General features: G+C 40.0%; 1 protein-coding gene across 1 annotated transcript; it reads left to right on the plus strand.

The window, feature by feature from the left end:
- Window positions 1–418: 418 nt before the first annotated feature.
- Window positions 419–2,140, plus strand: LOC115754637 (RING-H2 finger protein ATL43). The gene has a single exon (XM_030693725.2). The coding sequence runs from the start codon at window positions 809–811 to the stop codon at window positions 2,132–2,134; it is 1,326 nt and encodes a 441-aa protein (XP_030549585.1). The 5' UTR covers window positions 419–808; the 3' UTR covers window positions 2,135–2,140.
- The last annotated feature ends 22,082 nt before the right edge of the window (window positions 2,141–24,222 follow it).

The following is a 24,222-nucleotide window of genomic DNA, read 5'->3' on the forward strand; positions in this document are numbered from 1 at the left end:
TTTGCAATTGTAACGAATTTACTCTCATTAATTTTCGTTGAGCTAGATTAGTACCACAAAAAATCCAAATTAATATACCCGTAAAAGCTCCAAACTTGTATATCCATCAATTGTAACTTCTTTTCCAACTCAGCAATTTGATGATAAAATTTAATGAATAAAAAATTTATCACATATGTAATTGAGATTTTTAATGATCAAAAAATTAATTTGAAATAGTTTTATTATAAATGTATAAATTTGTAATTTTTTGTGATATTTATTTTTATTTTTATTCTCAATAAGAATTTGGGAAACGAGGTGTTGGAGCTGAGACCCATCGCTTTCCGAAGAGGGTCCCCTCTTCCGCTGTCGTATCAGCCGTTGTCCAGAGACCACCCCCATATGTCACAGTGACATGATAGCTTGGGAACCTTCCCTTCACGAGTTTCCATCTCTCTGCAAAAAAGGAGTTGCTTCTTATGGCTATTGGCCGCTACATTCACCCGCACCAACCCCTCTCTCTCTCTCTCTCTATATCCTCAAGCGATTGATTGATTTGTGTCGAGGGATGCTGTTCTGTTCCATGTTGTTTTGTCATCCTATTGCAGTTCGATCCCATTTGAAATGATCGAATTCGAGATGAAGATGTGCCTTTTCTTGTCTTGTCTCGCTTGGATCTTTGCTTTTCACCCACCCAGAAAACAGAAAAAGGATCTTTTCATGAAACAAACCTCACCCATTCGCCGTCACGCCTTTCTCGGTCCTGTTTCATGAGTAAAGAAATCGCTCCACCGCACGCAACGCACAGAGAAAGCGCGCGAGAGTCATGGGCTCGCTCGCAGTTTCTAAGCCCTTCCCTTTCTGCGTCGTGATTTTCTCCTCCTTCTTCCTCGCCTCGTCGTTGAATGTCGACGACCGCGACGACGATTACAGTGTCTCTCATTCCAATAATTCAGCGGCGATTCCAAGCCCCTCTCCTCCGCAACGGAATTTCTCTCCTTTCAAGCCGAGCGTCGCCGTGATAGTGGGCGTCCTGACGACCATGTTCTCCATCACCTTCCTCCTCCTCCTCTACGCCAAGCACTGCAAGCGCGGCCGCGGCGGCGGAGGGTACCCCAGGAGCAACGACGTCGCCGTGGCTTCGTCCTCGGCCGCGGCGGGGAGGAAAAACTCCGGCATCGACAGGTCCGTGATCGAGTCCCTGCCCGTCTTCAGATTCGGGTCCTTGCGGGGGCAGAAGGACGGGCTCGAGTGCGCCGTCTGCCTGACCAGGTTCGACCCAGCGGAGGTGCTGAAGCTGCTCCCCAAGTGCAAGCACGCCTTCCACGTCGAGTGCGTCGACACGTGGCTCGACGCCCACTCCACCTGCCCCCTTTGCCGCTATCGGGTCGACCCGGAGGACATCCTTCTGGTGGGGGAGCCCAACGCCTCTCTCGGTTCGCCGGCGACGGGGCGGGACACTGCTGAGGACGACGACGAGAAGCACAGCGTCGTCGTGGACATCGGCGAGGAGGCGGGCGACGACAAACCGCTGGAAACGCGGCGTGTCTCCGGCAGGCACTCCGACGTGGAGAGGGGCGGCAGGCAGAAGTGGCGCGGCGGCGATGCGGCGGCGGCGGCGGCGACTTTGAGGAGGTCCGTGGACAGCGCTCGTGGCGCGAGGAAGAAGAGCGAGGCCGTGGCTGTCGGATGCTTCGACCGAGGGCCGAGGAAAGACGCGCTGCTGTTGGCCGAAGACCAGAACGGAACGGCGGCCGTCGGCCAGAGGCCGAGCGCGGAGGAGCGGAGGCGACTAGAGCACCGGATCATCGTCTCGGGCAAGCAAAACCATGAGAGGTGGAGCGACGTGCTGCCGTCGGATCTGCTGTATCTGCGGTCGGAGATGATAATCAGCGACAGCCGTAGGTTCCCGGGTGGGGCCCGCGGGTCGTCAGGGAAGCAGGAGGGGGAGGAGGGGGAGGGTGGCAGGAGCGTAATTAATGGGAGAAGCGTGTCGGAAATCACGGGCATGAGCCGGTTCAGTAATAATGGGACTCACATTAACCACGAACGACAAAGACGACGACAGATGGAGACGGAGGCGGCCACGGGGCTCGCGTCGAGGTGGTTGGCTTGGATTTCTCAATCTCCAGCTGTGCGGTCGGGAGCCTAAAAATAATCGCCTCACCAACCAAATTAAAGAGGGTCATTCGGTCGGTCTCGGTTCCCGGCTCGGAGTCGAAGGACGAAGATCACGAGCCGGCATGGGAAAATCGCTCCATACATCTTAGTCACAATGAACAATAGTTTTTAAAAAAAAAAATTTGCTGATTGGATGGGTCCAATGAATATTCTACGGCCGAAAGAAATTATCGTGGCGGAACGAGACCATTAAAAGACACATGAATCGCCGCGGCCTTGGATCAGCATTCGTTGTTGTTGTTCGATGCATTTCCCATTTTCTTGTCTTGGATTTGTCTCGTTCACTCTCTCTCTTGAAGATACTGTGTCATCAGATCGGACATTTTTTTTTTTTTTTTGACCATTCAGATCGGACATTAGAAATGCAGCATACAGGGTTGGCCTGGCATAGGATGAGTCCACGTTGGACGCCATCTTCTATTTTCTAATGCACTTTGCTGACCATACCTAATTTGTCAGTTTAATACACTGTCTTTCTCTTACGTTACGTGAGCCCCCGGATGGCGCTCGTCAATGAGACTCCGATTTTTTTCTTTTTGGATTACTAAACCAATCAAATTAAGAGAAAAGGAAAATGATTTGTGATCCGACAGAGTCAGCCGAAACACCATGAGGACTTAGCTGGCATATTCCTAATTACGCTTCTACCCGTTACTAGTTGCTCTGGAGTCAACCTCGCTTTGTCTTATTGTAGGGGGATCGACCAAATAAAAATATTCCATGAATTAAGCTCCGTTTATTTCGCGAAAAGCAAACTTTTCAGAAAATATTTTTATGAAGTTTTCAACACTTTTTTTACTTTCTTTTCATTTTTACTTATCTTTTCAAATTTTGGAAATTTTATTTGTTAGTTCTTATTTTTTCTCTTTTTCTTATTTTATTAATCTTTTCTTCTTTTGTTTTCTCCTCCTTCCTACTTCCTTTGTTCGCCGCTCCTTCCTCCGCGATCGTGAGACCTCGGCAATGGCCGATCACCCGACGATCGCCCATGACAACCGACCACAAGCGAGCTCGAGGCTCGGCCGGTCCCAACAATCTCGGGCTCACTCGAGGCTTGCGAGCTCGTTCAACCGCCATCGCTAGCGCGCGGTCTCTCTTCTTCACCGGATGATGGACCTCGAACTTAGGAGAAAGCAAGCGAGCTCTTCTTCTTCCTCCTCATCCCTTCCGTCGTATACACCGCTTCAATGTTGCAACCTCTATTTGGTTCGTCAATACACAGAAGGATTCGACCCAACAAAAAAAACACATAAGGAAAAAAAATAAAAAATAAAAGAGTTCATGCAAGATAAAGATAAATAATTAAAAAATTCAAATTTAAAAGATCTAAAAAAGTGAAATGGAAAAAATTAAAAAATTATTAAAATGAGTTCATGCGGGAAAATCAAATTCGATTTTCCATACCGAACGATGGAAAACATTTTCCTGATCTTTTTCACATTTTAGACAAATACCGAAAAACATTGTCATTTTTCTAGAAAATAAATTTTCGAAAGCGTTTTTCAAAAAAACTCACATTTTTTGCGAAACAAACGGAGCCTTAATGTGGAAAGATGCTTAACAGGTTTGCTGAACTTGGATGAGTAGTTGTCTTTCCTATTATTACTGGTTCACTCATATTGATATTACTACATAACATCAATAAAATACGTTGCCATGGATACAATATTATTATATTACGAGACATGAATTACATCACATACAATAAAGGACATGACCACAACAGCAATCACGTGCATTTGCCAATACTCCTCACGATATAACTCCTAATGAAAATGTTGGGGCAGACATTGCAATTAGAGGTGATTGAGTTAGATGGGCATAAGGACACCTCAAGTACCAATATTTGTATACGACGTTCACTTTGGTGTAAATATTTTTTTTTATCACTTAAGTGTCAATTGAAAAAAAAAACGACCACTTTAGTGCTCACGATGAGAAATTTCGATGATGTTTTTAAAAAAAAATTGATACTTAAGTGATCCAAAAAATAATCACTTTAGTGCTAAATCGGAGAAAAAACGATCATTTTAGTGCCAACAGCAAAAAATTCCGACAACCTCACCCGAGTTGACACTTAAATGATCTTTTTTTCAAAAAGATTAGCACCTAAGTGATCTAAAAAATATATTGACACCAAAGTAAGCGCTGTACACAATAATTGACACTTGAGGTGTCATTTTGCTGAGTTAGATGGGTCTCCAAGAAGTCTTAATTTACCACTTGGTCAAGTGCTTGATTATGTTGACCCAAAAAAAAAAAAAGTGCTTGACTAAGAACATTGAGTTGACAAATCCATGTCTATTTATTTCATTTAGCCTTTAGTTTTACCGTTCCTTGAATTTGCAGGATTGCATTACTTACACTATTCATGTAAGAATTGAAATTGAATTAGTTGTCATTCACGTTAGAGTTGTATTCAAATCGAGCTCATTTGCTAATATTTATTGGTCCAACTTTTTTTTTAATCGAAATAACATTTCATTCATATCTGCAAAAAAATAAAATAAAGTGAAACATCACAGTCCGAATTGCTACAACTTCAAAACAAGACAAGTTCCTAATAACAAGATAAATCATCGGACCAAAGATAAGGGTTACACACTCAAAAAACAAATCTATGCTTTCTTCAAATCAAAATCGGTGGCCACTCACCGAATTCACCTTCAATAATGAGCACACGCCAAATCTTCATCTTTTGCTATGGCTGTGCTTTTCGGCGGTGCACACCTAAGTTTAGCTTCCCCAACACCATCACCATGCAGAATAAGACGATTGAACGAGCACAGACCCTATTGTAAAAGTGAAACTTTCACGAAATTCCTCCGATTTCCTTTGAAATTGGACTTGTACGGTAACGAAATCCGAGAGAAGTTAAATCTTGAAAACATAACTAAAAGAATTCCCAAAACGAGAGAGAGAAGCTTCCAAATGTAAATTAGATCGAAAGAAAAAGGCTCCACAAACGAAAAAAAAAAAAAGCAAGAGATAAAGAACTAAAACAGTTAACAAAAAGAAGAAGGGAGGGGAGGAAGAGATCTAGCTCACACCCTTCTCTCCATAGAGGTAGAATAAAGGAGTTGTGCGAGATGAGAAGGAGAAAGAATGGAGATGACAGCTAGGTTTTAGGGGAGAGGGAGAATGAGAATTTATTGGTCGAACTTGACTCGACACAAACATATAGAGCTCGATATCCTAATTCAAGCTAATCAATCCCGACTTCTCAAACTCAAACGAGACTTAGTTAAACTTTAACATGCTTGAGTTCAACTCAACTTGAATCAATTATGCGACGCCCTGGAAATTCAACATCTGTTTAATAATAGAATTCCGGTTATGGAATGACTGTGAATTCTAGTTTGTTGCTCAAATTTGGATTCCTAGAAATTAGGCGACGGAAATTGGAAATTTCTCAAATCAACGATTGAATTAGTTTGGGTTTCGATCGTTTAGTCGTCGCTCCTTAAAATTGAAATTCTCGCCCCTAAGCTTAGCCTAGATCGAGCCGGACTTGAGAAAGGTTTAAAATGCCCTCCATTGGTTGGCCAAATGTCTAATTTACCCTTAGTTGCGAAATGATCGTTTTGCCCCAAGCCAAAACTTGAAATGACCAAAATACCCTTGGGATTTTTATGAGAAACATGACAAGGAAATTAATGAAGGGGGACCCACCTCATCTCTTAAGCCTCCTTGGTCAAATGTTTCAACACACACACACACACACACACACACACACACACACACACACACACACACACTCTCTCTCTCTCTCTCTCTTCTCTCTCTCTCTCTCTTCTTTCCTTCTCCCTCTGCTCTTCTCTTTTCTTTCCACCGCCAACCGGCCCTGTCATCCTCTAGCTTTGATCGTGTGATGCCCCCTACCCGAGCCACCTGCCAGCCTTTAGTGACTATCCCTAGCAGCTTCTCATCGCCGCTTCGGCGCTCGTTGCCTCTCCTCGCCACCGTCGGCAGCCTCCAAACCCGGAGTGCCCTATTTTGGCTGCTTGCTATTCATTGCTGTCCCTGCTCTACTGCGGTCCGAATGAGCCGTTGTTGCTTCGGCTTTCTGGAGTCAGCCCCCGACACCACCTCCTTGTCTTCCCCCGAATACCTCCGGCCATCAATGTCGCCTCCTCCACCACCGTTCATCGCTACAGCAGCTTCCATAGATCGAGTCCCCCGATTCCGCCCTTGCTTCACTATGCTTCTACTTGTACCTTTGTTCCGCCACCACCGGTCGTCCATCGACCACCTTAGCCGCTCCCCTTAGCCACTCATTGTCCGTCGTGGTCGCTAAAGGCCCCCGCCCACTTGGACTCCAGAACAACGCCGGCTAGCTTGTCCCGCCTCTGCTCCCCTATTTTTCGTATACTATAGCTTATGTTTACTATTGCCCGAGCTCTCTCCAACTACCGTGAGCCACCACCGACCACCACAACCCTTCTCTAACCTCCTCAAACACCCACCGTCGACTCCAGAGCCAACCACCACCTGTCGGCCCGCGAAACAGCCCCAGATCCCCTCTGTCTTGCCCTATTTTAGCCTGGCCTGTTCTTTTTTGGGCTTGATCCGTGGGCCAATTTGCTGAACCGTGGCCCAAACCGACCTAGACTATATCTTGGAAGGTGGGCTAAGTGTCCGGGCCCGTGCACCTGATCAGTGGGCTAAGTGGGCCGAGATTTTGGGCCATTGTTCGAAGTTTGGGCCCCGTAATCCGATCGAGTCCAAGTTCGTGTTCGAAGGATTTTAAGAATCGTCATCGCACTCGCCTCGTTTAATTGACTGTGAGTTAACCTCTAATCCTTGGTTAGCACGTTAATTGCATTCCGAATTAGTGTAATTATATAATTAGGGTGTTTATGTAGATTAATTAGGGCCGGTATAGGTTAGAGACTTGATTTAGGTTAAATGACCCGAATTAATTAGGATAGTTCGATCGTGGCTAGTCGGGACTAGATCGATTGATTGAATGATTGACATTGCTTGATCACGAGCAAGAGGTAGGCTATAGACGAACGAACGATCGAATGAAGAATTGGATTGGTTAATAACGATTTATTTTAATAATTGGGGTTAAATGTGTGTGGTTCGATTGAAGGGTCGTAATTGGACCGATTGGCCTTAGTGATTGAATTGATTGGCTCTATTTAATCGATCGCCTATATTGATTGCTTGATTGAGTATCTCAATTGATTGCTAATTGATTTGGACTACTATTTGAAGGTTGACCACCTTGTATATAGATGCAAAGTCTGGTGGGTAGTATACATGTTTGTGTGACCATATGTGTCTTAGAGATATGCCCTAAAGCGACTATGTAATAGTTACATGTTATGGATTTCAGTTGTATTTTCAATTTCTTATTTAATTAATGGAAAAAACGTATTTATTCATTTGTCAAATTATTTACTTATATGAATAAATTCCATAAGATCAATTGTGACTGGACATATTCTTGAGACGTTAAGAATATGTGTAACGGGTTCACAGTTAAACTGAATCTTTAAATTATTCCTCGTCGATGGATCATTGAATGGGTATCAATGATTACGTTGAGACCGGTGTGTTCTTAACTTCACCATTAAGTATTGGATACTTAAGGGAATGACGAGTCACAAGTCATTGTGTATTACGATGCACGAATTAAAACACGGTTGCTTGTACGGACAAGTTCACTCGAACATGACATGCATTGAATGATTAGCGACATAGAAGCTTTTAGCCTGGTCAATGTCCAATCGTTTATGTTTTGGTTTTGTGTAAATAATCCTTAGATCTAAGGCACAATGTTGACTTGTATGTTGGATGGCTATGGTTCACAAGTGCACATATTGGCGGCTCGTTGATTCGTCTATGTACTTGATGGTCATAGTTCATGTACATATTAAGTCACACATGTGCGCAAAATGGAATCTGTCTCCTTGTTACATGCAAGGTATGATATCCTATGTGATCTAGTTACGACAATGCATTGAATCCTCAATCGGGGTTGTAATCGAGAATGAAATGTTCATGTATCGTATAAATGCATGTCGATTAGATTTGTGCATATGATCAAATTGGTGACTTGACAAATATTCCATGATCTTTGTTCGATCGAGATATAGTAAGACAGCGGGATTGAATTACACACCTCATGCGGTACAATGCCTATGTGATCTAGTTACGACAATGCATTAAATCCTCTAGATATGCGATTACCAACGTCAATAAGCAAAATAGTCACGATGTAAATGCCATAACCAATAAACGCCCTAGAGATAGTCCAAATCCAATGTATGTTTGGCATCTCCGATTATGTCATATTGGAGAAGGCAAGATTAACAAGTTGAGTAATGATGGATATATTGATCCAATTAGTTTTGAATCATACTCGACTTGTCATGCATGTCTTCTAGGAAGAATGACCAAACCGCCCTTTGTAGGACATAGTGCGCGAGCTGCTGACATACTAGGATTGATACATACATATATATGTGGACCAATTAATGAAACTGCTAGAGGTGGTTATTCTTACTTCATTACCTTTACCGGCGATCATTCACAGTATGGGTATTTGTACTTAATAAAGTATAAATTTGAATCCTTTGAAAAGTTCAAGGAATTTACGTCTGAAGTTGAGAAACAAATAGGAAAGAGTATTAAAGCTTTTCGATCCGATCGAGGAGGTGAATACCTTAGTACTGAATTCTTGGACTATCTTAAAGATAATGGCATTTTATCACAGTGGACATCTCCTGCAACTCCAGAATATAATGGTGTATCTAAAAGGAGAAATCTCACTTTAGTAGATATGGTGCGATCTATGATGAGTTAACCGATTTGTCGATATCTCTTTGGGGATATGCCCTTGAAATAGTTGCATATTTACTGAAGAAAGTGTCATTCAAATCTGTTCCAACTACGCCTTATGAGATATGGCATAGTAGGAAACCAAGTCTTAATCATATCAAGATTTGGGGTTGTCCGACTTTAGTCAAGAAGCTCAGAACAAAGAAATTGGAGATTAGGTTTGAACAAGGTTGCTTCATTGGATATCCAAAAGAGACTCTTGGATATTATTTCTATTTTCACTTTGACCAAAGAGTTTCGGTCAATAGACATGCTTCTTTTCTAGAGAATCGGTTCGTTCAAGAAGGTGGTGCTGGGCGAAAAATAATCTTACAAGAAGAAAATAATAAAGTACCAAATAACTAAGTTCGGACAATGATCTTTGATTCAGTGGGAGCTTTTGATATATGTTACGACCCTCCGGAATTTTTCCTTTTCTAGGGCGAGTAGGGTTAACAAGCCGATCCTTTGTAGATCCCGGTTGGCAGCGGGATTTTTAGGATCGCGGGTCCCTCTCAAGACCCATTACTCGAATCGCGATGCGGGAAAAATTTTATCGAAATCGACCTTAGTGTGGTCGAGTGGCATGTGCAATGTGTACATGCATATGGAGTCGCCACCGATCAATTTATTGGAGGGCATGATTGGAAAATCCTATCGAGCGGTCGGGAGAAACCGTTCGGTTCTACGAAAACCGGAGAATTGGGTCGGGGGACTTGGTTACGCCAAGATTTACATTAACGCCCTTTCGGTTACCGATATCGAGTGATTTTCTAACCTACGAATTCATGCAGATGAAATTTTGGGTGAGGTAAGCTCTAACGATCCTAAGGTATCATGCGGACGGGAATTTTCTACCCTATTAGTCACAATTACGAAATTTAATGCGCAATCAAGATAATCGCAACCAATCAAATCAAACAACCAAGGCTCAATACGTCTAGTATGATCCTATCGATCCATAGAAATATCAACTTTGGGTTCCGGGGTGGTTCGGGAAAATTTGGGGCGAAATGCCCAAGAAGGGTAGATGGTCATTTTTGGGGGTTCGGGACCCGAAAATCACAAAATCGGGGTCGGGCCAGTTGAATGTGGTCATTTCCTATTTTTTGTGATTTCCTTGAATTTTTTCTAATTTTCTAATTTTTTTGGAATTTTTACTTTATTTTCAAAAAGAAATGGGAATTTTCCGGATCGACATAGATCGACCCTCAAAATCTTGAAAATTCTTGATCCGGACTATAAGAGTCCCGAATCGATCTAGGAATTTTTTAAAAATTTTTTGGGAAAATCTGGGAATTTTTATGAATTTTCTAAGAATTTTTACAATTTGTTTGGATTTTTGGAAATTTTTATTTATTTATTATTTTTTTTTATTAATATTTCCGGACCGGGTCAAACCGGTCAACCTGGTCTGGACCGCCCGAGACCCACTCTACCCAAAAACGACGCTACATACTTATTATTTCTAATTTTTTTATTATTTAAAACTATTTCCTAATATCCGAATATATACAAAAAGAATGAACGGTGAGATCATCCCCTGGAATTAATCTCAGCCGTCCATGCTCATTAAATCGAAACGACGCCGCATCTGTTCCGCCTATTCAAAACGACGCCGCATCTAGCCTTTGACGAACGGTCACGATTCAAAGACCGGATCTAATCCGAGACGTTCACTTCAACTACGCTTAAAACGACGACGCATTTGACACTACCCTTTGAACAACGCCGCATCTATTAAGTGAATGGACGGCCACGATCCAATCTAGACCTAATCCCGACCGTTCACTCCTCTTTCGCTCAAAACGACGGCGCATACGCCAACCGGGACGACACCGTTTCGATTATTTCCTAATTTCTAACTAATAAACCAATTATCTAAAAAATACGAAAAAGCGATCCAACGGCTAAGAATCAAACCTACCTAATTATCTCGGCCGTTGGATCTATGCCGAGCTCGCTCGCTCGCGCCAACGGGCGAGCCGACCGGGCGACACCCTGGACCAATGAATAAGTGACACCTGGGCATTTGACCGTTTGACCGAGCCACATCGGCTCGTCGTCTACCTCTCGACGACACGGAATGAACAGCTAAAAAACCTCCGGCGAGATCCAACGGTGAGATCTCGTCGGAATGACGTAAAACCACCGCGGATCAACTCGCCTAACTCTCCCGATCAGCATATCCAAAAATCAGACAATTCTATCATCTAAATCATGATAATCAAGCTATACACAATCACGGTATCTCGGACCTCAACCGAGCAACACAGAGCATAACAATCAAATCTAAGCTTCGGGCATACATAAATTGAGTTCAGAACACTCACCTCGAGCTCTGATTGAGCTCGGAGTTGCTAGATTTGCCTGGCCAAAGTTCGACCGCACCGTGGTGGATTAAAGGTTTAACTCAACATGCTCGGGCGAAATCAAGGCCAGAAATCGATGCGATTGTGATCGTAGATGTTCAAGAGACAAAAGGCACACATCAATTGCAATAATAGAGTTCGCAAAAACTAGATGCCATGGATGTGCCGTGAGGAGATCGAGAGTTCACCTTGCCGTTTCTGGACATTGCGGGCCAATTGGAGTGATGCGATCGCTTCCTGGCGGCTCGGGTGAGCTTCCGGTAATGATCTTCAGGTTTGATTTGGCCTGAATTGGCCGGGCAAAGAGCTCACAGTCTTTGCTTGAAGCTCCGGCTATGGCGTCACTTGAGAGCGTCTCTCTCTAGCTCTCTCTCTCTCTCTCTCTCTCTCTCTCTCTCTCTCTCTCTCTCTCTCTCTCTCTCTCTCTTTCTCTATTCTGTTGAGGTAAGCGAGCATGACCGAGCCTCCTCTTGATTTGCGAAGCTTCCTCCCTTTTATACCAAGTTTTTGAAATCTCGCGCGCACGGGCGAGCCCCGTCGAGCCTGTTCACGTGTCGTCACGTGATTTTTGGTTCGCCGGACGGTGACGGAATCGGTTACGATTCCGTCCAGGTTCGTCAAGTGCTCTGTTGGTCACAAACGAGCCTGGATTTCACACGGTTTGCAAAATGTTGACTTTTATGGGCGCCGGGGCTTTGATCGGCTCGCCGGAACTCCTCCGGCGAGCATTGGTCGTGCCGTTGGTCTCAATCGGCGCGGCCTAACCTGCATATCAAAACCCCCACACCAATTAGCTCAATTATACATGAATTGATCTTCAATTTGGCAGTTGAACCTCGCTCTTCAATTCTGCAAAATGGTGCGAGTCGTTTGAGGAAGACAATCTTGTTTGGATCGGTTCAAACAGTGAACCTTTTAAAATTTTCAAAATTAATCAAAATTGACGGGGAATTTTTGTAATTAAACTTCAAAATTGGACTTAGGGGCTTGAATTCTATATAAAAATGTGAATTTTCCCAAAAGCTCTTATCAATTTTAACAAAAGCCCTAAATTTTTCTAAATTCCCAAATTAGGAAAAACTCCAATTGATCGCGAAATTGATCAAATTGGGCCGTACGACTCATGCCAATCGATTCAGAATGTGTGAAAACCTAGGGGGATGGTCCAATTTTACCATGAAAGTCCCTCAATTAAAAGTAATTTCAAAAATTGGCAAGTAGAGGGACTAAATTGCAAAATTTTTGGGAATTCTTGTGCAATTCTTGCAATTCGCGCAATTGGGGGTGCAATTGGTCAAATTGAAGTTTGAAGGGACTGTAATTGAATGTCTGAACTTAAAATGTGCAAAAATTGCAAATAAAAAGACTCAATTTGTATTTTTTTATGTAAATTCGATTCTAGGCATTGTGAAGAAACACCTAAAATCGAATGCAATTTTTTATTTTTCTTGAGGTCAATAAGAAAAAGGAATTAAAATAAAAATATTGGGTATTTTTCTATATTTTTGTGACCTCAAAAAGTATTTTTTATGAATTTTCTAATATTTTCCTATTTTTCGAAAATATTAAAAAATGTGAAAAATATGAAAAATTAGTTTTTGTTCAAAATTGGTTCCTTGTGCTTGGCCAAGGCTCCCAAACTTGATTTTCAATTTTTTGATTTTTTATGAATTTTTGAGAATTTTTTAAAAAATAAAAATAAGGAAAACTTGATTAAAAATCGAGTGTCAACAATATATAATGCAAGAACGTCTCGTTTGCCTATTCGTTATAGACACTCAATTGAAGATATTGAGCCACTGTTCATTGTAAATGATAGTGATCAACCGAGTGATACTAGCACTTATGAGGAGGCGATGTTGGACATCGATTCTGGTAAATAGCTTGAAGCCATGAAATCTGAAATTGATTCAATATATTCCAACAATGTTTGGACTCTAGTTGATCTGCCTGATGGTATTGTACTAATTGGCTGCAAATGGATCTTCAAGAGGAAGATGAATGCCGATGGTCAAGTTGAAACTTACAAAGCACGGTTGGTGGCGAAAGGCTATCGTAAAAAAAAAAGGGATCAATTACGACAAAACTTTCTCACTTGTAACCATGCTAAAATCCATTCGAATTATATTGGCTATAGCTACGCACCTTGATTGTGAGGTATTCCATATGGATGTCAAAACGGCTTTTCTAAATGGTTTCCTCGAGGAGAACATTTATATGGAACAACCACCAAGTTTTGAATCTAGTGGTGAAAGTCGGAAGGTGTGTAGGCTCAAGAGATCCATTTATGGACTCAAACAAGCCTCCAGAAGTTGGAACATCCGATTTGATGAGGTAGTCAAATCATTTGGCTTCATTAAAAACCCGGATGAATCATGTGTATATAAGAAGGTCGGTGGGAGCGCAATTGTGTTTCTAGTTCTTTATGTCGATGATATACTTTTAATCGGGAATGATATTCCAATGATATCATCGATCAAACTATTCTTGTCATAGAAATTCTCCATGAAAGATTTAGGAGAGGCAACTTATATTTTAAGTATCAAGATCTATAGAGATAGATCGAGAAGATTGATTGGCCTCTCCCAATCTACGTACATAGACAAAGTGTTAACACGGTTTAACATGCAATGTTCCCAAAGAGGATTATTGTCTTTTAGGTATGGAATCCATCTTTTCAAGAAGATGTATCCCAAAACTCTTGAAGAAAGAGAGAGGATGGCAAAAATACCTTACGCATTCGCAATTGGAAGCGTAATGTACGCTATGTTATGTACGCGACCTGATATTGCGCATGCTGTAAGTATTATTAGCAGATATCGGTCTAATTCAGGGGAAGAGCTTTGGATAGCAATCAAGAATATCCTGAAGTACTTGCGAAAGACTAAAGACTTATTCTTGATATATGGAGAAGGAGAGTTTAAAGTTGAAGCTTATACCGATTCCGATTTTCAATCGGATCCGAATGATTATAAGTGTACATCTAGGTTTGTCTTTATACTTAATGGTGGTGCAGTTAGTTGGAAGAGTTCCAAACAGAGCATAATTGTTGATTTCACCATTGAGGCAAAGTATGTAGCCGCTTCGAAAGTGACAAAGGAAGCAACTTGGATGAAGAAGTTCATTTTTGAACTATGATTTGTTCCTTCCATTGAGCAGCCAATTATATTGTTTTGTGGCAACAATGGTGCAATAGCTCAAGCTAAGGAACCAAGGTCTCACCAAAAGTCCAAGCACATTGAGAGACGTTTTCATCTCATCGGAAAAATAGTTGGGAGAGGTGATATCACCTTGCTGAAAATTGCCTCAGCAGAAAACGTGGTAGATCCCTTTACTAAGGCCTTACCTCAGTCTTCTTTTGAAAGACACCTTGACAAAATGGGTTTGAAGTACCGGACTAGTTGGCTTTAGTACAAGTGGGAGATTATTAGAGATATGCCATAAAGCGACTATGTAATAGGTACATGTTAGGGATTTCAGTTGTATTTTCAATTTCTTATTTAATTAATAGCAAAGACATATTTATTCATTTGTCAAATTATTTACTTATATGAATAAATTTCATAAGATCAATTGTAGCTAGACCTATTCTTGAAACGTTGAGAATATGTGTGACGGGTTCACGATTAAACTAAATCTTTAAATTGTTCCGGGTTGATGGATCATTGAATGGATATGAATGATCCTATTGAGATCGGTGTGTTCTTAACTTCACCATTAAGTATTAAATACTTAAGGGAATGACGAGTGACAAGTCATTGGGTATTGCGATGCCCGAGTTAGAACACAAGTGCTTGTACCAAACGAGTTCACTAAACATGACACGCATTGAACGATTAGCGACATGGAAGCTTTTAGCGTGGTCAATGTCTAATCGTTCATGTTTTGGTCTTGTGTAAATAATCTTTAGACTTGAGGCAAAGTATTGACTTGTATGTTGGATGATTATGGTTCACAAGTGTGCATATTTGTGGCTCGTTGATTCGTCTCTGTACTTGATGGTCATAATTCATGCACATACGAAGTCATATGTGTGCGTAAAATGGAATCTGTCTCCTTGTTACGTGTAAGGTATGATATCCTATGTGACTAGTTACGATAATGCATTGAAATCCTCGGTTGGGGTTGTAACCAAGAATGAAATGTTCATGTCTCGTATAAATGCATGTTGATTAGATTTGTGCATATGATCGAATTGGTGACTTGACAAATATTTCATGGTCTTTGTTCGATCGGGATATAGTAAGACATAAGGATTGAATTACACTGTAACCAAAGCCGACGGGTTCATTATGTTCTTAAAGCATTCACACTATCCGGGTAGCCATGACATATTGCTAGATATCACTCATGGCTTGTAGGACCTAGAGATTGATCGGGACAATCAATTCTCTTGGATGTTTTAAAGTATTAGTGCATGTCTTACTACAAGCTTAGTGATGAGCCTAGGAATGTCACACACCAAAACCAATTTATGATGACGTTGAACGGAAAGATGATATTGCAAATATGTTTGCAATTACGACTATTGAATTAGTCGGACTGAAATTAGATTAAATATGATTTAATTTATTTATTTTTTGTCATGGACTACACGCATATGATGCACACGCACGTCCTAAATTGACACATATTGATGTGGCAAAAATTGCACACATCTTGGTATATATATTTAGATATATTGATTTGTATGTATATATATATCAAACTATATAATAATAATAATAATAATAATAATAAATGGTGCACGTAGCACACGGCCAGTACATTTGCTGGCCATGTGCATGCTTTACACGGTCAACAAATAGTTGTTGACCGTGGGACATGGTGCACGTTGCACACACGATCAGATCGTGTGTGCTGTGCAATCAGTTTTTTTTTTCTCTTCGTGCACGAGCATGAAAATAGTTTTTATGCTCTTCGTGCATGTACCATTCTAGAGGGCTGATATGAGAAAAAGAGTTCTCTCATGAGTGCGTGCGAAGAGGTCCAAGAGAGATAAAAAAAAATACTCTCTCACTTTTTAGTACAACCGACCAAATTTTTTTGAGAGTTGTGAGAATTGATTCCACAATATTGCTAGCACAATTCAAGTGGTGTTTCTCGCGAGTTCCTTCTTCCGTTCAACGTTGCAATTGGTGGTGTCTCCGAACTAAAGGTTCGACATTTGTGGGGCTCGAACAAAGAACATTTGAACCAATTTGTTTTCAAGCACGCTACGAGAGGTAATCCTTTAATCGTCTTAATCAATATATGATTTTCGATTGAAATGCACGAACTACGCCTCCGGAGATATGTGTATAGGTTTTTATTTATTTTCGCTGCGTATTTTATATGTTTTATTTGCTAATATATGTTACATGTATTCCAACAATGTGGACGTGAATCGTATGTTTAGCATGAAAGGCTTATGGACAGGTCTTAAACACCTGCTTGATCATTTGTCTTGAGCACGTCTGCCTAATCATTTGGCTAAATTCAAAGATAAAATGGGCTGATTGCTGATCGTGCTTGAGTGGTCACACGATGGGTTTTTCCACGATAATGTTTTGCCATGCCGATCGGAATCCCACAACTTGTTAGATGTACACCTTTTCGTGAAGCCGAATTAAGGGGATGCCGGTCACAGCTTGTGACAGATTGAAGCCCCTATAGGGATTCATGATAGTTTCGTGCCATGCCAATCGGAATCACACGGACAATTAGATATCGTTGGCGAAAGTAAGGGACGAAGTCTAGCCCCGCTAGTAGATACCGCCAATCATAGTGTAAAGTTATACCGGACGTATGCATATGGCCAAACGGCCGTAAATAATTAGACCGTATATAATTGTGACTCGTTCATGAGCGAGAGTGTGTGCATCTCGACTATGAAATTTGGTATGGGATGAATTAAGTAGAACAACGGAAGCACACATTCGAGTTATCTTTGCATTTTGTGTGGTATTCTAATGGATGAGTTGCATGTGGTTGAGATATCTACATTGAGATATATGATTGATTGATAGGACATTATGGATTAGTTGATGTGATGCCTCGCCCGTGAATTAATGGATATGACTATCACGTCATGTTTTACATTACATTATAGTATATATGGCTTTTGACAGGTAAGCTTGCATGTGATTGAAATATTTATACTATGATTCTATGATTACTTAGTAGGAGTTCTAAGCGAATCAACACTCTAATTGGGCTTAGGCGTCGACTCACTAAGATTTATCTCACCCCGTCGTGGTTACCACTTTCGGGTCCAAAGTAATGAAGCTAGTAGTTCCTTTTTGAAGTTGATGAGGATGAGGCTGACGTAACCCTCTACTGGAGTAGATGAGAAAATAAACCTTTGCGATCCATCCGCCCCTATTTGTTGATCTTAGGGAGCTGCCCCGAAGTATGGGGCTAAATAGTGTAATAACTATGTTGGGTTAATACGTATCCGCAAATGGAATAATGTTTTTGAGGTGATGTGTTTCTTGCTTTTCTATCCCTATGATATGTTGCTGTTTAGGAGTATTGTGCGTTTCCGCATGCGTAGTTAATCTCAAGGGTCGATAGCGTGTCCGGGACGCTATCCTTTATGACCCGAGAAGATTTGGTAGGGATATCGCGAGCTCTAGGATTAAGACGTGACAAATTAGCTAATTATTTTTTCTTTAAACTCAACTATAGCTTTGACTTGAGCTCAAGCTCGAGCCAAAGTTCTAATAGTATGAAAAAGGTGATACATAATATGATATCTATCTATTTATTGTTATAAATGCAAAAATCACACACATCGATTGGGCTAAGAATTACTCCGGACTAACCGACTAAGTAATTTGTAAATTATACTCAACTTGATTAGATATTAGAGCTAATGAAAGAAGAATGTAATCAATTTCAATAGGAAACTTATCTAAAAAGTCCTAAACTTATTGTACGGTGGCCAATCTAGTCTTAAACCTTTCGATTATACCAATTTAATCATAAATCTTTTTACCATTTGCCAATTTTGACGGGAAATTGTTGATATGGCAATCTAGCGAGCGATGCCCATTAGCACCAACCATCATACATAGTATGGGTGGCGCCGACGTGCACAATAATTGTAATTTTTTTAGTTTTTATGAACTATTAGTATAATTTTTCTTTCTTTTTCTTCTTTTCTTTTCTTTTCTTTCTTTCTTTTTTCCTTTGCAATTCTAGGTTGTTGATCTCGCTTGGTCTAGGTGAGGGCTACGCCCTCACTTGTTAGCTAACAAGAGCCGCGATGCCCTCGCCTGTCCCGGGAGAGGGCCCAACATCCTTGCTTGGATCTTGGCGAGGTCCGATGCCCTTGTCGACCAATAGGTGAGGATCAAGACCCCTACCTAGATTTGGGTGAGGCCTCGACGCCCTCGCTTAGACTAGATAAGGTCATTAGCCATCGCTTGTAACTAGTGAGGGTCAGGAAAAAGAAGACAAAGAAAAAATATTACAAAAATTGGTAAATGAATGAACAAAATTACGAATATTATTCACGTTAACGTCGGCCATGCTCCGTAGGACGATAGGCATTAACTAGAACGCCCGGTCAGTAATTTCCATTAAAAATTTGCCGAAAAGACTAAATTGGCAAATTGTAAAAAGATTTAAGACTACATTAGTAGTAGTTAAAAGATGTAGGATTAAATTGATTGAAAAACTTAAGACTAAATTGACAAGTCACAAAAAGGCTTCTGAATAAATTGACACAATTGAAAGATTTAGGATTAAGTTGATCGCCATACAACAGATTTACGACTTTTTAGATGATTATTTCTAATTTCGATTGTTACTAAATGCGGTAGAATTGCTCACAAGTATCTTAACCGGCTACGCTTCTAATTCATGCTTGCTTTACGGTCTTTTGTGGGTACAACAATTATTTTAATTGATTTTGCCTCAATTCCACATTGGAGGTTATTAGGAAAGGCAATGAATAATAGTTTCTTCCGGTTCTACTTTCGTGCCAACATTTCCTTTTCTCAATCGGGCCAAAAAAAAAAATCTAAAGAAAATAGAATGGGAGATGAAATTGGCATTCCGACTTGTCAAGTGATGTTAGGGGGAACCTTGTAATTTTGAGGGACACCCGGCTTAGTCAGACCGCGTATTCAGCACACATTCGGGTCTTCGTGTCGTGGAAAATGTAGTATCGATGGGTATTGGATATTGGAAGGGGGGAACGCAGCTCGATGAGGTTGTCAAATGTTCAACTTTTACTTCTCAATTTTCGAGGCAAAGCGGTGTCCTCCTATATTCATTGAGCGAAGGACAACAAGGTGGATAGTGACTTGGCTTGGTGGGGAAAGGCCACATCAATTTGAAAAACAAGATAGTGACACGAAAACAGGTTTTTGATTGGTTAGGGTGCGAATGGTAACACTTTTGAAAGTAGATTTCTACTTCAAAAGTGCTTCTGAAGTGGAAATCCGTTTGGTAATATAACTTCTGAAGCGGAATTTGTTTAGTAAAAACTTTTATTTCTGGAAAAAAATTTTACTTCTAAGGTGAATTTTCAGTTTTGAAGTTATTTTTCCTCCAATTTGAGAAGTTAAAAAAAGTAGCTTCTCAACTCAAGAGGTACTTCTTGGATTAAAAAAAAAACTCACAAAGTACTTGTTTCTTACCGTCTTTTCATTACGCCATAACCATCTTTTCTATTAGGCCCGCTTGTACTGACTTTCGTCACTACCTACCGCTGACCACCAACACCCGCCGTCATCACCGTTAATCGCCAACCATTATTGGCCACCGTCCATCGCCGCCCGTAACTACCTCCAACCGTCGATCATTGCCCGCTTCCTCCCACCACCCACTGTCGGTCGTGATCGCCGCCCACCATCCTTCACCGGCCGTAACCATCGACTATCATCTGTCGCCGTCGACCATGACCACCGACTACCACCACTACCGCTAACCATCGTTGCCGCCGAGTTGTTATCTCCGTCGGCAGGAGTAAAAATTAAATAAATAATTTTTTTATTTTTAAAAAGTAAATAATATTTTTTTATAATAATTTTGTTAAAGAAATTTAAAAATTTTAAAAATGAAGTATAAATTTTTCATTTGTCAACAATAATTCTTCATAAAAGATTTTCTATTAATAATGTTTTAGAAGTAGAAATTTTCTATTGTTACCAAACGAATTTCTATGATCAGAAATCAACTTCTAAAGTAGAAGTAGAAAAATCAACTTCTAATCATAAATTGATTTCTGAAGTAGAAGTGTTATCGTGCATGCCCTATATGAGATTCCTCTTTCCCTACACATAAGCTTACCTAAATCATTTGTTACAAAACCTTCGGGTTACATAATATACAATTCCTTACAAAGGTATCCATTCGGAAAAGAAGTTTTATCATCTATATGGTAAAGCTCCTTATCATAATGCGCTATTAATACCATAATCACTCTAAAAAAATATTGATGATAAACTGAAGGAAAAAATTATTTTAAGTCTATTCCTTCTCTATGAGTGAAAAAATTAGCTACCAACCTGACTTTAGACTTCTTTATCTTTCATTTGCAGCCCCTTTTAGTTTTATACACCCAATTGCAGCAGATGGACTTGTGACCTTGAGACATGTCAACAAGCTTTCAAACACCTTGTGTTTCATAGTACGTATCTCGTCTATCATGCACCCAAATCACTATTCTGATTGAGGACAAGAAATAGCATCTGTATAAATTACTAAATCAATCATATGGCCGATATTGTAGTCATTCTCTCCCGGATAGACTATACAATGTGGTAATATAACGATTGTCTCTGCACGATAGTTCTATTTAGTGGAACTACTTCAACCTTATCATTCACTGGTGGAGTTTGATGAACTTTATCAGGAATTGTCTTAAAACAGGATCCCGAATCCCAACAAAATCATATCGTGGTTTAGGAGGCTCCATGATCGCTAGTGTAGGCACAGAAAAACGACACGGTAGTTCCTACCATACTATTATCCTTAATAGTCCGTGAGCAGCTATCCTTATTCGGCTATATAATGCTTCAGCAATTTAGGTATCTATAATTTCACAACTCTTATTCCTCCACTGGGATCATAAAATCAATACCCTTTTAAATGATTTGGGTCAAGTACGAAGTAAAACCGAGTGGTTCTCGAGTCCAACTTATCTAATGTTATATTATGTAACTTCATTCTACGGGAATATCTCAAACCTTAATATGGTTCAAACTAGATTAACGTCCAGTCCATAACTCAAAGAAAGTCAAAAGAACGGTTTTGATAGTAACATGGTCCACAATGTAAAGGGCTACTTTCAAAGTTTCACCTCATAGAAAATCATATGAGTTGGTTTATAAATCATACTCTTCTTCATATCCATAAAGGTGTGATTGAGCCTTTCGGCCACACCTTTTAATTCACGACTCCCACAAATAGCAAACTCAGTTACTATCCTAGAATCCTCTTAAGTATTTGGTAAATGGCTCTTTAAGCTATCCAGCATTGCTATGCCTACCACAATATTCACCACCTTAATCAAATCTAACAACATTTTTTTTTTATTTTTTTAAATGTTTCTTGACTATAGTCGAAAATATCTTGAACTTGTCACGAAACCTAAACTTTTCTTTAATCAAGTACAGAAAACCATATGGAGAAAAATCATCATTTAAATGTGATAAAATAAAAATTTCTACACAATATTACCATATAGGATCCACTTATATCAGTGTGAATGACCTTAAATAGGTCATAACCGTAGACTGCAATTTTATTCTTTATTTTAGTCATTTTATCTCTCTTGCAGTCTACGCATTCCTTAGGTAGAGATCTTTTGAACACAACCTTTCAGCCGTATGAACGACGTATATGTTATTGGAAGTTGAACACAATATGTACCATCCATTGGGCATATAGTAGCACCCAACCTTATCTGAGTCAAAGAACATAGAAATACTAGTGTTCCTTATTTCAGCAGAGTAGCTACATAAGTCCAAACTTTATACAGAAACAAAGTCCCGTCTTTAAGAAAATTTCATAAAAATGTATTGCTTAATGTCAAGTTAAAACCAGAATGCGGAATGACATTCTCAAAAACTCAACGTCAACTTTATAGTTATTTCTATAATGAGTTTGATTCAACTTGATTTGGTATTTTTCGGTTTATGAATCCCCATATGGTAAACGTAGCATTATTTGTTACATCGATATCTAGCCATCACGAATAAGATAGGGCTTTTGATATATTATATTCACAAAAAAATGCCAAATAATTATAGTCTTTATGTTCACTTTTAGACAACCAAGTTTCATGTATTTTTTTTATTGTAGTGTTTCTTTATGTGACCGTTCTTCTTAAAAAGAAGTAGCGATCATCATCCTTCTTAAAAAATGCTTTTCACGGACCGAAATCATCAAAATGACCGGTGGTTTGATGAGTTCCTTTATGAATATGATTTTTAAACCTTTTAATATGCAAATCTACCATCTTTAAGACATAATCTTTAATCTTACTAGAACCATCACACTTGATGTTGAAGAGTCATTGCAGATGTGTATCACTCTCGGTGTAAGACAAAACATGGTTCCAAGCCTCCAAGGGTTCCATAATCTATTTAACAGTGTAGCTAGCTGGCAAAAACACTTTTCAAATGTTCCTTAATGGATCCTTTTATAGCTAAAAATAAACAAATCATATTGCTTTTTTCCCTAGCAATGTATAGTGCTTTTCAGGATTCCTCACTAATGAGAGTGAGATATGCATATTTATACTTAATAAGAGGAACATCTTTAATATTCGTCAGTCCATTGTAAACAAAAAGTCCCCATTCATTTCTTAAAATTTGAACTAATGTGAACCTCAATTTTAATAGAGTTTCCGTTCACAGCAACGGTGGCAAAAAAATAATCGATGTTTATAATTAGCATAATGTGAAAATTTACCTTGAGAGTTAGTTATCATATAATCACCTTTAGACAGAAAACATGATATGCGGTTGTATACTCTCTACATTGCAGCGGCCATGAGAATTCATTTTAATCTTCGTTAATCACCACCTTTGGGTATATGAAAATACTTTGACTAGTCAATTCTCAACCATATGCTCTTCATGCAATCCTCCATGTAACAATATGTAATTACTTCTTTTGGAAGTATAACTACGTATTAAAACATGAGACATCTCAATACTTTATAAACTGTTATTTATTAAACCCAATCAAGTATGCCTCTTTTGCGATCACAACCCAATTGAATTTTTTTGAAATTAGGATATAAACTTTATATTTCACATTTACTATATGCATGCAATTTCAAAAATTAGGGGCAATTATCCATAAAATTACATGTGCTAATTCACACTGATACACTCAACAATACATGTTAAACCATATACATATAATTGATAAATTATGCTCCACATATCTATATGTGGTACTTACATGTGAGCTTGCACTTGTATTTCACGAAACTATATAAAAATTCATAGAAATACACCAAAAAACACCCTAAACAATACATGCATTTAGAGTTCCATAGGTATTTTCCATCCATAAATGCATCAAACATATAAAATAAATATGCCACCTTATAGGGCATGAGCATACAAGCACACCGATACTTGAAACTCCCGGTTCGGACATCACACGCTTCCTCGGTCTCAATGCGTGAGGCCCATGCATAGACATGTGCAGTGCACGTGTTCATCTTCTCTGCCGGTCTTCAAACCGATTCGGCCGGTTTATCGGGTCTAATCTCTCCCGGACCGAACCGATGAACCCGGTCAAGCTTAACCCGGTCAATGACCAGTTCGGCCGGGAAGCCCGAGTTAACGGTTAAGGTCGGGTCAAGAGTCAAGTCGGGTTGGATCTGCCCCGGATTGAGATGATG

The sequence above is a fragment of the Rhodamnia argentea genome, chromosome 4 (genome assembly GCF_020921035.1).
Source record: "Rhodamnia argentea isolate NSW1041297 chromosome 4, ASM2092103v1, whole genome shotgun sequence".
Classification (NCBI taxonomy): Eukaryota; Viridiplantae; Streptophyta; class Magnoliopsida; order Myrtales; family Myrtaceae; genus Rhodamnia; species Rhodamnia argentea.

Excerpts from the sequence above, each read along its gene's own strand:
- LOC115754637 (XM_030693725.2), top strand. The coding sequence starts at position 809 with ATGGGCTCGCTCGCAGTTTCTAAGCCCTTCCCTTTCTGCGTCGTGATT.